At 44.1% G+C, this 15,617-nt stretch overlaps 1 protein-coding gene across 2 annotated transcripts; it reads right to left on the reverse strand.

Moving 5' to 3' along the window:
* Positions 1–4,777: 4,777 nt before the first annotated feature.
* LOC137460516 (spermatogenesis-associated protein 16-like) lies at positions 4,778–13,799 on the reverse strand. Of its 2 annotated transcripts, XM_068170825.1 has the most exons (4): positions 13,644–13,799; positions 12,196–12,360; positions 10,315–10,395; positions 4,778–5,277 (listed from the first exon to the last, which is right to left on the reverse strand). In XM_068170825.1, the coding sequence occupies exons 2-4, from the start codon at positions 12,295–12,297 to the stop codon at positions 5,155–5,157; spliced, it is 306 nt and encodes a 101-aa protein (XP_068026926.1). In that variant the 5' UTR covers positions 12,298–12,360; positions 13,644–13,799; the 3' UTR covers positions 4,778–5,154. The 2 variants fall into 2 exon arrangements, with proteins under 2 accessions (XP_068026926.1, XP_068026927.1); XM_068170826.1 differs by lacking the exon at positions 13,644–13,799 and having other exon boundaries at positions 12,196–13,425.
* Between the last annotated feature and the right edge of the window lie 1,818 nt (positions 13,800–15,617).

Below are 15,617 nucleotides of genomic sequence, written 5' to 3' on the forward strand. Positions count from 1 at the left end.
TGTCGGTGGTGCGTCAGCCGGTACCGCCTTGGTCGGAGCCGTCGGTATCCGCGGGGGCCGGCAGGGCTCGCGGGAGGAGTGTGGTGGCAGGAACGCTGTAACCGCGAGCCTCCAAGCGCTCCATTTTTTCTAAGAGGGGCCGTAAAGCAAAGTCGGCGCTGTTTGAATTCCTCGCTGCCGGTGCTATCTTCCGAGTCCGAGCCGTCGCTGGCGATGTCAGAGGAAGGTTCCCCGCTGTGTGCAAACGGCAGTGGTGACGGCTGGTAAACGCGGTGTGGTCGCCGCAAGATGTATCGGGGGCAGCCCCGGTCGATCGGTCGATAGATCTCAGACACATCTTTCAGCTGCAACTCAGATACACCTGGCGCTGCATCTCGTCCTGACAAAGTTGCTCTAACTGCAGCAGCCATTTGCTGTTTCAGTTCGTAGGTTTTAACACAGTTCATGCATTCTCGCCACGACTTTTGCAGCTTTACAGCAGTTTTATGACCATCTATAACCAAGTCCCACAACTTGTCCCTGTATTCTCTCCAACAAGCTTCATCAAAATAACTATCTCCGCTAGGGAAATGCCCTAAAGCGGATCTATGGGCCAAAAGTCCAGGCATTACTTTAGACGATATCTCCGCCTTACACTTTTCGATGACACTGTATTTCGTCTGATGACTGCTTATAGGGTCGGCCTTGCCCTTTCGAGTCTGTGCGCAAAGGTACTAAGGCTGCCATAACCTGCTGACTATGCTCAAGCTGTTTTGTCATTGTCATTGACAACACCTCAGCCTGTTTTTGTAATCCCTTATCAATCACCTCCATCAGCATGGCCATCGGATTGCTTGGCAAGTCCTGAGCCCTCTGCAACAATTCGGCTACCGTCCATCTAGGATCTGCTGATGTAATAAGCTGCTGCGTCTGCTGGTTCCCATTCTGCATTAAACACTGCCTTAATATTGCCTCTCGGATACCTTCTCCTACGCTTGCTGCTCTAAGTGCGGCAAGCAACTTATCCACAAATTCGCCAAGAGGTTCCTGTCTACCTTGCTTAATTCCCATATAGTGAGGATTTGCATTTCCATCCTTCTGCTTTTCAAAAGCCATCCTTACTATCTGGGCTGATGCTTGCAAAACAGGCGGCTGTAAAAGTGCCTGTAACTCTGGTCTCTCGTACTGTCCCGTTCCACACAACTGATCTACTGTTACATCAAATAGTGGGTCGTTTTGCTGTCTTTGTACTCCAGCTGATTGTCTAGCTAGGTGTTCCCACTCATTCAAAAATGTCATAAATTGAGATGCTGTTAGGATCAGCTTCGTAACATTATAAGAATCTCTAGGTAACATATTATAGTTCATGTAAATAAAATCAATCATCTGTCTAGCTGGTTCAAATTGAACCCCAAACTGACTCGCAGTCTGTTTTAATTAAGATAACAATTTCCATGGCAATTGAGTTACATCAGCCTGAAAAACATTTTGCTCCCCAGGGACCTGTGTATACATTACTGGAAGAACTTGATTAGAAGCAGCCAGCCGGCTAAACCCTTCCTGATCTCCTTCGGCGTTTAAGTGCTCTGCAACCTTTCGCCAATACTCTGTGTGCTTTCTTGCATGATCTTTAACACTACCTCCAGGATCTATCGCCCTGTTTGTCTCCTCTCCCTCACCTACTTTCTTCTCCTGTACAATTTGCTCAGCTAAAAGATACGGGGAAGGCTCCTCAGCAGAGTCCTGTGTTACAGATTGTAATTCGACTCTGCCACCTAACCCTTTTACACACACAGCCTTCTCCTTTCTTAAATAATCCTGAACCTCTTCTGACAAAGGCAACCCAGCATGTGTAACACTTGCTCTATTTGGGTCCGTATAATCTAATCGTACCCTGGCTTGATAAGCTGCCATTTGCTCAGCACGATGCTGATCCAATGCTGTCATAACCATCTTCCACCATTTTCCACACTCCTTTGCTCGTTTTTCATCATCTAAGCCATGCAGCCACAAGTCTTGTCCAGACTTTTTCCACTGCAATCTTTCAAACACCTCATTTGGGTCCTTAAAATATCCTAACTCTCCTGCATAGCTTAACAGCGGCACCAACTCCTTTGTAAAATTTAACTTACACTGTCGCTTTTCTAAAAAGCATATAAATAAATCATACGCTGCCTGCCTATCCATATCAGTATTTAAACTTTAATACCTGTGCGCACAGTCCTCGTTTAAGCAGTTTCCGGCTCTACAGCGTCTTCGGCTTCAAGGCTGTCTTCCCTTTTCTTGCAGCCTCCGGTACTGCTATCCCGGGCCGGCCGTCTTCTTGCCTCCCGGCTTACTGCGAATCTCCCAAGTCCCGAAGAACTTCTTAGACCCTAACCTTTGTCTTCATTAGGGTCCTGTGTTCGAGCGCCACTTACTGCAAGAAGGGGGCCGCTTTAACAACCAATGTGATCAGCGGAATCCAACTTTATTGAGCATCAGACACATCTTATGTACAGTTTGCTATAATTATGCCCACTTGGCAACATACTATTGGTTGCTCTCTAAATGGTTGCATCATTGTTTTCACAACTCTGTGGAATTCTTCCATCCGGCCTAATTGCTCTCTTTCCCAGATCTCGCCTCCTCCTTATCTTGCTTGCCTCCCATCTCAGGGGCAGCTGGACTTCAGCATACCAAGCAATCAGCACTTCCTCACATCTCCCACTCCGCCACTATATCATCAACAGAGAATTCTTCAAGGCCTGAATTGCACAGGTGTTCCTGGGACCCATGTCCCCTCTTGTCCGACAACAAGTGATTGTAGATCACAATCAAATATTACATCCAACACCCCTTCCCATGGCAGAGGCTCCTTTCATGTTTGCTTTGTTTCTGCAGCTGATTTCATCTCCTGACACCTGCTTTAGTCTGTGGCTTTCAGGAGGCTAAAGGACAGGTGCTGGCCTAGATGTTTCCAACACCTTGCAGATGGATTTGGGCTCTGGCCTCTCTCTCTTTCAGTGATGTATTGATCTGCAGCATAAGGCAGGTTTCCTGCCCTCCCTGTTATCTGCAAAGTGAAATGTCACATCTTGTCTCAGATCTGGGGCTCTCGCCAAGCTCCACAACAAGAACAGTTCATCTTCCTTGGTGTGCTTGGATCAGCTTGTTCATGTTACACAGCCAAGAGGTTTTCAATGGCAGTGCTGCTTTTTTGTTCACAGATTCATAGAATGGTTTGGATTGGAAGGGACCTTGAAGATTATCTAGTTCCATCCCCCCTGCCATGGGCATGGACACCTTCCACTAGAGCAGGTTGCTCAAGACCCTGTTCAACCTGGCCTTGAATGCTGCCAGGGAGGGGGTAGGTGATGTTCCTAAACATCACCTCTTCCCAGTGCACTTCATTCTTTTTTCATCATTCTAGGTCAAAAATACTTTGGTTTGCATTCAATGTTGCAGAATTGTAAGCCAGCTTGCATCAAATTCAGTGCATTTGCTTAAGAGCTTGATGATTTACCAAGCTGTGTGCTGACTGTGACTCGATGATCCGTGGGGAGCAGTCTGTCTGATTTAGTGTGTGTCTGCTCATCAAAGATGGATGATTGCCACTATGTGTCATGAAACTTCATCTGACAAAACCAACTCCCTAGCAAAATAATGCTGTCTCCAAAGGGCAATAATTCTTTGCTTTCCTGTCCCATATGTTTCAGGAGCTCAGAGCAGCTCAGATATTCTGGGGAAGATTTCTTTATACTTCTTCTGTTAACAATGAACAAAGGACCATCAAAGCTTTTGCCAGCTCGCTCTTGGTTGTCAAAAGTCTTTTGTGAGAGCCTAGGAAAATGGTCTCTAACTGCATAAAATCTGTAGGATTTAGACTCCTATCTATGATCAATAATGGGAATTAAGGGGCTAAATACCTTTGGGGTCTTGGATTTTTTGAATGAAATCTTAGGTCTGGGGGATGAATTTTTCCTTTCCCTTTTTTGTTTTAAAGTCACCCTTGAGTGAGGAAAGGGAATGAACTAAATGCTGGTTTCATGGGGTGAAGTTATCTTCCTGCAAAGTAAACCCAGTGCAAAAAGGAAATGGCAGTCTTAGAAGAGACCATGGGTATCAGCTGGGGATGCCTGCCTCTGCTGAGGTGATCTCTGTTGAAAAGTTGGTGCTGCTTTGCTCATTGATGAAGGGTCTCAGGGGATCTGAGCACCTGTGCTTCCTGGAAGACCAAAGCAGTGTAAGATGTGCCTAGATGACAGGCTGCTGCTGTGGGAGTGGAAGATGAGTTGTTCATCCTTAACAGGTGGGTTTCCTGATGTGCTTTGTGGTGTGCTTCCTGGTGCTCTTCCTGGTGTGCTTTGTGATGGGCTTCCAGATCTGCCCAGGAGAAGGCAGGTGCAAATCCTTTCCTCCCTGCAGTGTTTGTGCATCTTTAGACAAAAACAACCCATGACTAGCTAGTAGAGGGAAAAAATCATAGGGAGCAGATGAGAGTGAAGGGCTTCAAAATCTTAACCATGGAGCAACAGTTGGGCTCCTTTCTCCTTTCTCTCTCTTTTGTCATAGCATCATGTTTCTCAGACTTGTCGTTACCACAGCCATAAGGTGCAGGATGCCACTTTGTACCTCTAGGTTGCACCAGTAGCCGAAGTGTAAGGCATTAAGCTGGACAGAAGGCACTATGAGGCTGAATTCCTCCTTACAGAGGATGGATGGATCCCTGTTCTTGGGCAATAATCAAGCCAAGGGGATTTTGTAGAGTTTGGATGCAGAATATTCTCAGAGCAGAAGATAAAGACCCTTCCTGCCAGGGTGTTCCTAGTTAAAGAAACAAGACAAATAAACCTTACCAAAACATTTATTCCAACCAGTTCAAACTAATGACAAGCAAAGTAAATTCCTAAATGTATCCTAAGAGGAGGAGGGGGAGGGGAACCTAAAGTGGGAAGGGTTTTTTTTCTTAACCTATCTACCTAATACCTATGGTGGAAATCCTCTTAATAACTCTATACTAACTTCCTAACTATATCCCATGGGGGGGTGAGGGTGGGGAACCTAAAGTGGGAAGGGATTTTTTCTTAACCTATCTACCTAATACCTATGGTGGGAATCCTCTTAATAACTCTATACCAATATCCTAACTATATCCTATGGGGGAGCAGGGGAACCTAAAGTGGGAAGGGTTTTTCATAACATTTCCAGGTCTCTGAGTTTGTGTAAACTTTGAATCTTCTTTCTTCTTTCTGTCCTGGCTTTGTTCTTGATGTAATTTTCTTCCACTTCATGTAAGTAGCCTTCAAGGACTCCAATCTGCAGTTAGAAAGAAGTGGTGTCAGAAGCTCGTCCCTTCTCTCTAGTGAAGCTTCAAACATTTTGGCAATGAATTTCTTTCCAAACTAACTGTGACTAAAAATAAGCTGTCCTGGATGGACAATTGCATTTCTATCTGGTTGCTCTTGTTTCCTTCACTCTCAGTCTGCCTGAATCAGGGCCACTAATACTATTTTCCTTTTGCACCTGCACTTTTCTGACTTCATTACACGTTAGATGTTACACATGAGACTTCCACCCCTGTTCCAGAAAATTCCTGTTCCTTTCCCATCCTTTGCTTTCCTTTTTCACAACGGCTCCAGGCATTCATGAAGCACGTATCTGCATCACAGCCCCAGAAAGAGAACAAATTAGGAACCAGTGTCCTTCTAGTAATTCAGGAATAGCCAAGATCGATACAAGAGAGCACACCAAAACACAGCAACTTTTGAAGCCTGCATGCTCTGAGAACAAGAGCAGTTCCCAGTGGCTGTGGCATGGGCTTGGATGACTTTACAAGACATTGCAAAGTCATTTACATCAAGTAACTGTTGTAGCAGCCAGCACAATACTACTCAGCAACACATCCACTTTCCATCGACATCCTATGAATCTCCCTCCTTGCTCCTCTGGCTGACCCAAAGCCTAGCAAGTCTCTGGCCCTTTTCCATGGCTTGGTTTTCAATGAAGAGATAATGTCAGTGGAAGAGCACAGTTCATCAGAGAGTGTTCCCCTGTCACTGCAGAAGGCAGAGATGTAGTAAGCAGAGGTGAACTGCTGGAAATCTATGTGCCTGGCTAAAAGATTATAGAATAGGTCAGGCTAATTTTACTTCATTTCATATTCACATCTATTACTGCAGCTTTTGTTACATCCTTATCCTTATGTGAGTTACATCTGTTCTTTGATTCACTCATCCATGTTTGCTCTGCTTTCAGATTGATGAAACAGGCATTCCACTGAGCTCAGCAAAGGATGGGCATAATAACTGATCTAAATGGCAAAGTATGTGATGCCCTTGAGGTAAACTCCAATGTGAAGGCTTTATGAAGTGTTTCACATGTGGAAGTGTAGGGAAGTGTTTATTTGCCAGCTCCTGTCTTTCCTTTGGCTGTTCAGATGATGTTAAGAGGATCCTGTGAAACTGCCATGGAAGCCTTAGGGGCTAAGCAGAGGACAGAAGTAGAACCACATTATTGTCTGCATAGGGGCAGCAGAGCCATACTGGCACTTGCACTTACAGAGCTCTCTCTATGGATGTCAAACATTTCTGGTTGATAGGCTCTAGATTATTTAGTTAATGAAATGCTTCTCACTATAACATTGTGAAGCTTTATTAATGAATTGATTCTTATGAGATAGGAAAGTAGTCTCTTTTTTTTCTTTTACTGTTTTATTTTCTTCTCTTACAAGCTTGTAGAGAAGTAAAGGCCCTGTGGAGCAAAAGGGAAGCTTTCCTGCCCTGTTATGTATCTGAGGTACTCTAAACCCCTTTGCCTCTCTGCAGCTGCTATACAGTCCTGCAGTGGCCATGCAGAGACCTGGCTCCATGAGTTATTCAGGGTCAAGCTTTATTGCCAGTCCCAGCAGTCATGTTCATGCCAGATGTCATCACCATCATCTACAACTCTATCAATAAACCAGCTAGTCAATATGGCCAGGGCTAGCTGTTATGGTAGTGTCCCCATCTGTTTAAGACCCAGTGGCTGGACTGAGTTTTGTGGGATCAAGAAGAGTTACCAGATGAGCTCTTCTGAACCTCTCTTGCAAGTTTCCTGTTCATTGCTGCTGAGTTTTGTGCATCAGAGGTCACTGCTCAAACCACTGGGCTAAATAATTCACTGGTGTGAAGACTTAAGCCTTTCTAGGAAGTGTTTGTGTGTCAGGCCTTGTGCCTTTCTGTGTCAGAGTTCAGCCTGAAAGAATTTTTTTCTGGCTGTCTCCAGAAAATACAACTCTGCCAACAGTGGCTTGCACTGCCAATCCTGACAGACCCTTTAACCATGTGGAGAACAGGCACTGCTGTAATTCCACTGCATTCCAGTTAAAACTTGAGTGCTTTCATGAGGTGCAACAGCTGTTTCGATTGCAAAAGCCAAACTCCATTGGTGGTAGTGTAGCTGTCAGCTTTCCAGAGTTCTTCATTTACAGCTGCTTGTATAAACTCCTTTATGGTCTTTTGTTTTTTGCTTTCCAATATATGTAAATTAATTCAATAGCAAAATTACAAAGAACCACCTTGTAGCTAGGCCTGGGTGATGGTTCTTTGAGGGCTCCTACAATCAGCATTCTGTGCCGAGCGAACTGTGAAATCCTGAACTTACCCACATGGTTCTAGCACAAGGGACATGTGGTAATCCACACCACATCAGTTTTGAATCATCAGATTTAATCCTCTTTAGTACTATGTTAGAGCTCTTGAACCCAGTGTAACATGCTTAATTACAGCTGATTAAAAACCACCAAAACCCACAATGCAAACCAACAAGAAATCCAACAAAGAAACCCCAGAACTCCCTGAGTGTTTTCCTGTCTTCTCTATTTAAAAAGCCTTTGTTCCTAAGAACATGCTGACTGTGCTGAAATTAAGTGTTGGGGAAAAAAAGTAAAGTACAACAGAAATATTTGATGATGGTTTTCATTTCTTTGTTCTGATACAATAATAATAAGACTACAATTCTATTGTGAAACAAATGGGAGTGCTGTTGGGAACAGGATGCCTCAGCTCAAACGGTTGTCTGAAAGGCAAAACTATGTTCAGAATGCCAACAAATTTTGAAGCCCCAAATTGTGCAACAGAAGAGTGTAGATTTCAATGCATTTCAGTAACTTTTAGTCCCAACTGTTTAATTCTGCAGAGATTCTGTCCATTTTTAAATGCTATTAGTCTTGATATCTATCAAGACTACATTGAAAGCATCTAGAGAAATTAATCCATGCAAATACACCAAAAGAAAATACTTCGTTCTACTGAATTTACAATGAAATATTAGCCACTGTTGAAACTGGGGGGAGCTTTTTGCATGTATCTGGTTATCAATGTTTGCTCTATCTGGCAGGAAATGTTTAGGTAATTGCATAAATATATCTCATTCATATCCTATGTAGTGTTTGTGTTGCAAAAGATTCTCATACGATCTGTAGGCAGGTGTGAGAGATTTAGAGACTATGCTGGGCAATGTAAAAGAGGTGTGAATATTTATCCTGCCCTTCCCTCATGAGCATTTGAAAGAGCTGAAATGCTCTTTTGTCTATAATTTTGTGCACTTAGGTCTTGGTTACTTTCTGTACATCCTGTACTTGGCAAACTTTATTAAGAGCCACTGATCTCACAGCTAGCTGAGGCAAGACACCTACTCAGACTTTCTCTCAGAGGAGATGCCTTCTGGAAATTTAATTCAAATAACTTGGACACATAGACTCTGAAAGCACCTTGCCCCTCAACCTCTGTGACTTCTTTCAGACATACCCATCCTAGTTACACTGACTTAGTGCAGCTGGGATTTGGGTTTTCAGTATCTCTCTGTCAAACCGAAATCATAGTATCATAGTATCATTTAGGGTTGGAAGGAACCACAAGGATCAGCTAGTTCCAACCCCCCTGCCATGGGCAGGGACACCTCACACTACATCAGGCTGCCCAAAGCGTCATCCAGCCTGCTCTTAAACACCCCCAGGGACGGGGCCTTGACCACCGCCCCGGACAACCCATTCCAGGGTTCTACCACTCTCATGGTGAAGAACCTCCTCCTCACATCCAGCCTGAATCTCCCCACCTCCAGCTTCATTCCATTCCCCCTAGTCCTATCACTACCTGAGATCCTCAGAAGTCCTTCCCCAGCCTTCCCGTAGGCCCCCTTCAGATACTGGAAGGCCACAATTAGGTCTCCTCGGAGCCTTCTCTTCTGCAGACTGAACAGCCCCAACTCCTTCAGTCTGTCCTCATAGGAGAGGTGCTCCAGCCCTCTGATCATCCTTGTGGCCCTTCTCTGGACACGTTCCAGCACCTCCACATCCCTCTTGTAATAGGGGCTCCAGAACTGGACACAGTACTCCAGGTGGGGTCTCACCAGGGCTGAGTAGAGGGGGAGGATCACCTCCCTCGACCTGCTGGCCACACTTCTTCTGATGCAGCCCAGGATCTGATTGGCTTTGCAGGCTGCAAGTGCACACTGAGAGCTCAAAGAGGGACAATTTCAAGTCCCACCAGTGCAAGAACTCAAGCCCTTTCTATTCTCCAGCCTCCCACTGCAGCCACAACTCAGAGTGACTGTGTGTCATTCTGGATCTGATGGAGCCATAAGACACAGGGTAAGGCCAATGCCTTGGACCATTAGTACCATTATCCCTTCCTGGGGATGCGTTGCTACCCCTTTTCTCTCCAGTAGCTGAATGTCGGTGGTGTCAATGCCCAGAGCTGTGATTCATTCTGGTTTGGAAGACTTTGTCCAAACCCAACACTGCTATTGCATCCCAGCCTGCCCCACTCTTCATTAGGTCGAGCCAGATTCATCAGCAGAGAGAACCAAAACAAGATGCCCTATGCTTCACAAATCCTTTAAGAAGTCAATTGCCCAGCTGCTGTGCAGAGACTCCAGAAAGGCATTTGCATGTCTTTTACCTCTCTCATCACCAAAGCCTCAGCTGAGCTCTACTAAGAGACTTCACTTGTTGGATTGAATTTTATTCCCTAACAGCTCCCCCTCTCCCTGCAATTAGCACAATAGTCCCTATGATAAAAATGGAAGAGAAATATGATTATCAACCACAAATTCAGCCTTTGAGGTTGGGGATATTTGTTGTATTAGATAACCACAGGAGACTATTAATATGAACAAAGATCAACCCTAGATGCTAAAGCAAATAGTAAGTATCTATCTGTGGCTGGTGCCTGAGCTCTGACAGAGTTGGAGGCACACAGTCAGCTTTCAAATGGCACCTGCTTTCTTTTCTACCTTTTGAACAGGTATGACTCAGGGGGACATTTACTCCCCAAGGAACAATATACTCTTCTACCCTTTGCTGCAAGTTGTTACCTTCTGAATTTCCTTCCACACACGTTGGGTATCAGTGTTTCCTCTGAGGGTGTCCGTGGCCTCTGCCATCAGCAACTCCAGCTGCGGTACCAAGATAAAAATGATCACTGTGGAATTCACACCCAAATAACTTCTCTAAATACACAGATTAAAACCTCATTAAAAAATCATTTGTACACTGATGATTTTATTACTCATCTGTTACACAATGAGCACTGCCACCTCATCTTTGCTTCAGCCATGACTCTGTATTATTGTGGATAGAAAATACTTAACAATGGGGGGAAGAAATCCCCTGGGAATTCTGTATTGAAGCCTATATGTTTTTAATGCAGTAAATGTTTATACTTTGGAAAGGAAGGCTTGGCTTGTAAAGAACAAAGGGTCCATATTTCATTCTTTAGCTGTCTGGGATATTCTGTGTTGTACAGGAATGCTTTTCAGTATTTTCTCCCAAGGCTAATGTATCATAATTTAAAGCAGCATGTAAAACCTCACAAGAGGACAACACTAAAGCTGAGATGCTTTGACCGTAGCTGGAAGTATCTAGCTCATTTTGCCTGCTTTTACTATCCCTTTCCTTTGGCAAACCATCTCTTTTCCCCATAATGCAGCAAAACAGAGCATAAAAACAAGGCTGCCTCTTTCTAGTGTATACTGCAAAAAGAAGCTGTAGGAAAATCCTTGCTAATCAGTCCTCAGTGTTAGAAGGAAGGCTAAAATTCAGGTCATCTGTACCATTTCCTCACTCCAGTACCCTTCCAGGTCAGGCATAGCATTGCCTCACCCTGCACCCTTCCCAAACACTTGAAAATGTTTCAGTTGCTCTTAATTCACTATCAGAAAGCCAAGGGTCAGGTCCAGCATATCCTCCTGCAAGCAGCCATCAGTCTCAGGGTTTTAAGAACTAACTAGGAGAAACTTGTCTTTAATGCCTGTAGCTGTGCTCTGTAAGGTCTATTCCAAAACATTTAGCTGGTTACAGTGAACCCAGATGATAGTTTTGGAATCACTTCCCGAATTTGTTACTCATTACAAGTAATTGGACAGTATAAGCAAAAGCATTCATAGAGAAATTGTCTCTTCTTGCTGTCCCTAGATGGGCAGCAGTCTAAGATGAGTCCCTAAAGTGACAAATGCACTCATCTGTGCAAGATGCAAAACCACTGCCCTGAGCTTCACGGAGCAGATCTGTATTTCCTTGAGTTTACCTTTGCATTTAGGTTTTTGAAGCTCAAATTCTATGTGTCCCAGCACTAGATAAAGGATGCAGAAGTCTTCTTTGGAATCTCTAAATCAATCTGCTGTGGTTGGTGCCAGCCTGCTTTCTGTGCTTGTGCAGCCAGTAAACTGAATCTTATTGGCTGGATGTTAGGAAGAAGTTCTTCATAGAAAGAGTGATTTGCCATTTTACAAAGGGAAAACAAAGGCATAGCAGGTAGATGGGTTTATTCAGAGACAGGGAGTATGTTGTAGACAGAGCCAGGAAAGAAAAGCTTTCCTCTCCTTCCCCTCCTCTCCTCAGCTTTGTCTAGATTTGGCCTGTTTGCTGCAGGTGGCTTCTGATGTTAGCTATCCTAAAGTAGCATGATCTGAATAATTGCAATCATTCTTACAGACTGACTTGGGGACGTTTGGGGGAAAAGAAGAGGTTTTAAAAATGTGCCTACAGATGAGTCATGCTGGTTCTATACAAATCACCCTTGCAGGTGATTAGCACCTCCTCTGACAAGGCACTGCAGGAGGACTTTAAAACTACTTCAGGTCTGCACATTGGGAAAATGACTTCCAGAGCAAACTGCAGCAGAGTGTTCTGCCCCATCCCTTCCCTGGCTCCCTGCCTCCAAAAGCCAAAACCAGTGTGAAGAAATCAATACTTACCAGTTGGGTATCCTCCTGACTGAGGTCCTGCAGGTAGGGGATGGTGGCTGCCTCAGCCATCACTTGCTCAAGCAGCTGGGCCTGTTCCTCGAGGTGCTGCATGCGGCCAAAGAGGCTGGCCTGCTGCAGCTTCTCTACTGCCCGTGAGCATGGGCAGCGCTTGTCCTGTTTGGTCACAAACGCAAGTCAGTTAGAAGAGAGTCATGGAAAACACAATTATCCCTTGAGTCCCTAGTGCCTTGAGGCTTATCATCACACATATATTTGTGCTGGTAATACTACACACAATATGGCATTCAGCACCTGTAAGATAAATCTGCTGACAATTTCTAGAGGGGGAAAACAAAAATACTTTCTCGCCACAATCTCTCTAGCAGCACCAGAAAAATAAATACATAGTCATAATAGATGTGAAGGGGAGACAGGAGAGAACAAACATGAATGCAATTGTTTCAGTTGGAAATGGCTTTTCCATAATCCCCTCTGTTCAATATTACCTGACTTTTATGGATTGCTTTGAAAGTTTCAGCCAAGAGGCTGAGGAGACAGTGCAGTGTGTCAGCTCATGGTTTGTTTGCAGACTAGGCAAATCCATAGTGTTCCAATACATAACCTCAGGGGACTAAAATCTGCAGAGGTGGTCTCTGATCCTCCAGGCAGCTAGGCACATGGCAAATTTGAAGCATGTGAACAGAGAGACTCAGCCAAGTGCCTGCAGACATGATTGTAGAAGCAACTTGCTTCTCTGTGCATCTTCTAACTGCCAGAGTGTACCTCCCCTTCCCCCTGCCTCTCCTTTCTTCTAGAATATTTCTCCTCTTCATCTACCTACCACTGCGGTGCCAACACTCACACTGACAGCATTTGGCTACCTTGCTTTGCTGGACCTTACATGATTCCTCTTTACTACTGTCCCAGTTTCTCTTGTCTTCAGCCAATTGATTATTTGATACATCATACTAAAATATATATGCAAAGCCATGCCTTCACTATGAGCATAGATAAGCATGAGAGCATTTGAATCCATTTACATACTATTGCTGTAGTGATCTAGACATAGAAATTGTGGTTATGTCTAGGAAGTTAACAGATCAGGAACCTGCTAGATTTGCCTCTCTGCAGATGTAAACTGTGTTCAGGCAGATAACTATTATTTTCACTGATACTTATTTATCTTTAATCAGTGATCTACTGAAGAACAGCCATAAAAGGAATAGGACCGCAGCCAAATCAGCAATTATTTTTGGGAAGCTGCTAATTTGGTTTTCCTATTGAACTCTTTACTATTATATTGAATTAATTGTTAACTAAGGTTGATCTAAAAGGGGGAAAGGGTGGGAGGGAAGCCATGGGATTTTTTTCCAGTTGTTACTTGAACAGAACAGCTGAGCAAAATGTCAGGCTTTGAAAAAGGCTGCTCTGCTCCATCTCTTTTGTTAAATCCTTACCTTTTATTTGCTTTAGGTGGTGGAGTCAGCATCACTGGAGGTGTTTAGGAAGAGACTTGATGTGGTGCTTGGTGCCATGGTTTAGTTGATTAGATGGTGTTGGATGGTAGGTTGGACTTGATGATCTCAAAGGTCTCTTCCAACCTGGTTAATTCCATTCCATTCCATTCCATTTTATGCAGGCACATTCCCATGGCCAATTACTCTTTCTGTCAAGAACTTTCTCCTCACCTCGAGCTTAAACTTCCCCTGGCACAGCTTGAGACTGTGTCCTCTTAATTCTGGTGCTGACTGCCTGGGAGAAGAGATCAACCCCCTGCTGGCTACAACCTCCCTTCAGGTAGTTGTAGAGAACAAGAAGGTCACCCCTGAGCCTCCTCTTCTCCAGGCTAAACAACCCCAGCTCCCTCAGCCTCTCCTCACAGGGCTTGTGTTCAAGGCCTCTTCCCAGCCTCGTTGCCCTTCTCTGGACACCTTCAAGTGTCTCAGTGTCCTTCTTAAATTGAGGAGGCCAGAACTGGACACAGGACTCAAGGTGTGGCCTAACCCGTGCTGAGTACAGGTGCAGATTGACTTCCCTGCCCCTGCTGGCCACACTATTTCTGATGCAGGCCAGGATGCCACTGGCACTTGATTGTGCAGAAATTTGTACTAGGCAAGGATCAAGTGTTACCAAAATGACTATCAACATAGCTCTTGTATCAAGTCTAAGGATTCAATAACAATGCTGTTCCTCTTATATATATATATATATAATAGAAGAAAACTAAACTCTAGAGAAACTACAAATACTCATGGTAGAGTTAATGAATATACTATCTATTAGAATTGTAAAATAGTGTGAAAGACCATGCACTAGAGACTGATGGCAGAAATGAAGCTAGAATCTGGGAGTTCCAGACATGAAAATAACCAGAAAAGAAAGAGCTGAACTGGTGTTTCCATCAGCTAAAGGAGAGAATCAGGCACTGCACAGGAAAAAGACCTCTGGTCAGCAGTTCTCTGGAGTATTGCTGATAGCTCCAGTCAGCTGTGTTTGGAGAGGTTAATTTAAACCCAAGCACCATGGAGCAGAGAAGCCAGCACGGTAGGAGATACCTCTTTGGAGAGAAGTGTTGTTTGATTAGTCTATTAATGAAAATGCCAAGAGCATATTATTCTCCTCAATAAACATAATGCAGGGCTCAAGTCCAAAGAGAGCAAGCAACTGAAAAGGGAAAAAGAGATAAAAGACAATGATAACAGAAGGGCCATTGTGTACAAATAGGTACGAATAAGAGTAGGCTGGCAATTAAGCTTCTGACAATTCAGGCTGAAGGTCTACAGTGTGTTTCACCAAACTGAGAGCAGGCAGAAAGCCCAACTAGTTCTTAGATGGATTTTACTCCATTTATGACTAGGATATTGGGTGACACAAAGGTGGATAATAACATGTTACTTGACTTGAGGAGCCAGGAGAGGCCTGCCAAGCCTCCCTTCTCATGAATTACTGTTGAGCCACCTCTAAGAAGGGAGACTGGGACAACCTTCTTACAAACTAGTTTTATCACTTGAAGAGTCCTTTTCTGAGGACCTGACTTAGTATTAGTAGGAGACATCAGCAAGAAAAAAGGATTTCTGTGATCTCTGATACGTGAAATTGTATGTGTGACACAGTCTAGTTAGCATGGCACTAAAGCAAGGAACAAAATGGAGCCCCATCTCCACCTGATCATCAGTGTTTGAAAGCCAGAGAGCTGTGTCCCCAGGTAGAGCTGTGTGCATTAAAAGAAGAAGCAATCAGTTACTGAAAGAGAAAGAGAGCTCTTATCAACATGAAATAGGCTCACAACATTTTAGATGCAGCAAAAGGTTTTTCTTCGCTATTCTTGAAATCAGCCCCAAACCTTTCAGTGCAAGCACTAAGAAATGAGTATATTGAGTTATCAGCTAAGAAAGCAGGGAAAAATCCTCTCTCATCACCCTGTGTCTGTT

Source organism: Melanerpes formicivorus, unplaced genomic scaffold (genome assembly GCF_026170545.1).
Source record: "Melanerpes formicivorus ecotype bairdi unplaced genomic scaffold, bMelFor1.0.p_v2 SCAF_638, whole genome shotgun sequence".
In the NCBI taxonomy this organism is placed as follows: Eukaryota; Metazoa; Chordata; class Aves; order Piciformes; family Picidae; genus Melanerpes; species Melanerpes formicivorus.

Coding starts and splice junctions, on each gene's coding strand:
- LOC137460516 (XM_068170825.1), bottom strand. CDS start 12,297: ATGCAGCACCTCGAGGAACAGGCCCAGCTGCTTGAGCAAGTGATGGCT. Junction 10,396..12,195: donor GTCAGGAGGATACCCAACTG/GTAAGTATTGAT, acceptor TTGGTACCGCAG/CTGGAGTTGCTGATGGCAGA. Junction 5,278..10,314: donor TGTGGAAGGAAATTCAGAAG/GTAACAACTTGC, acceptor TTCTAACTGCAG/ATTGGAGTCCTTGAAGGCTA.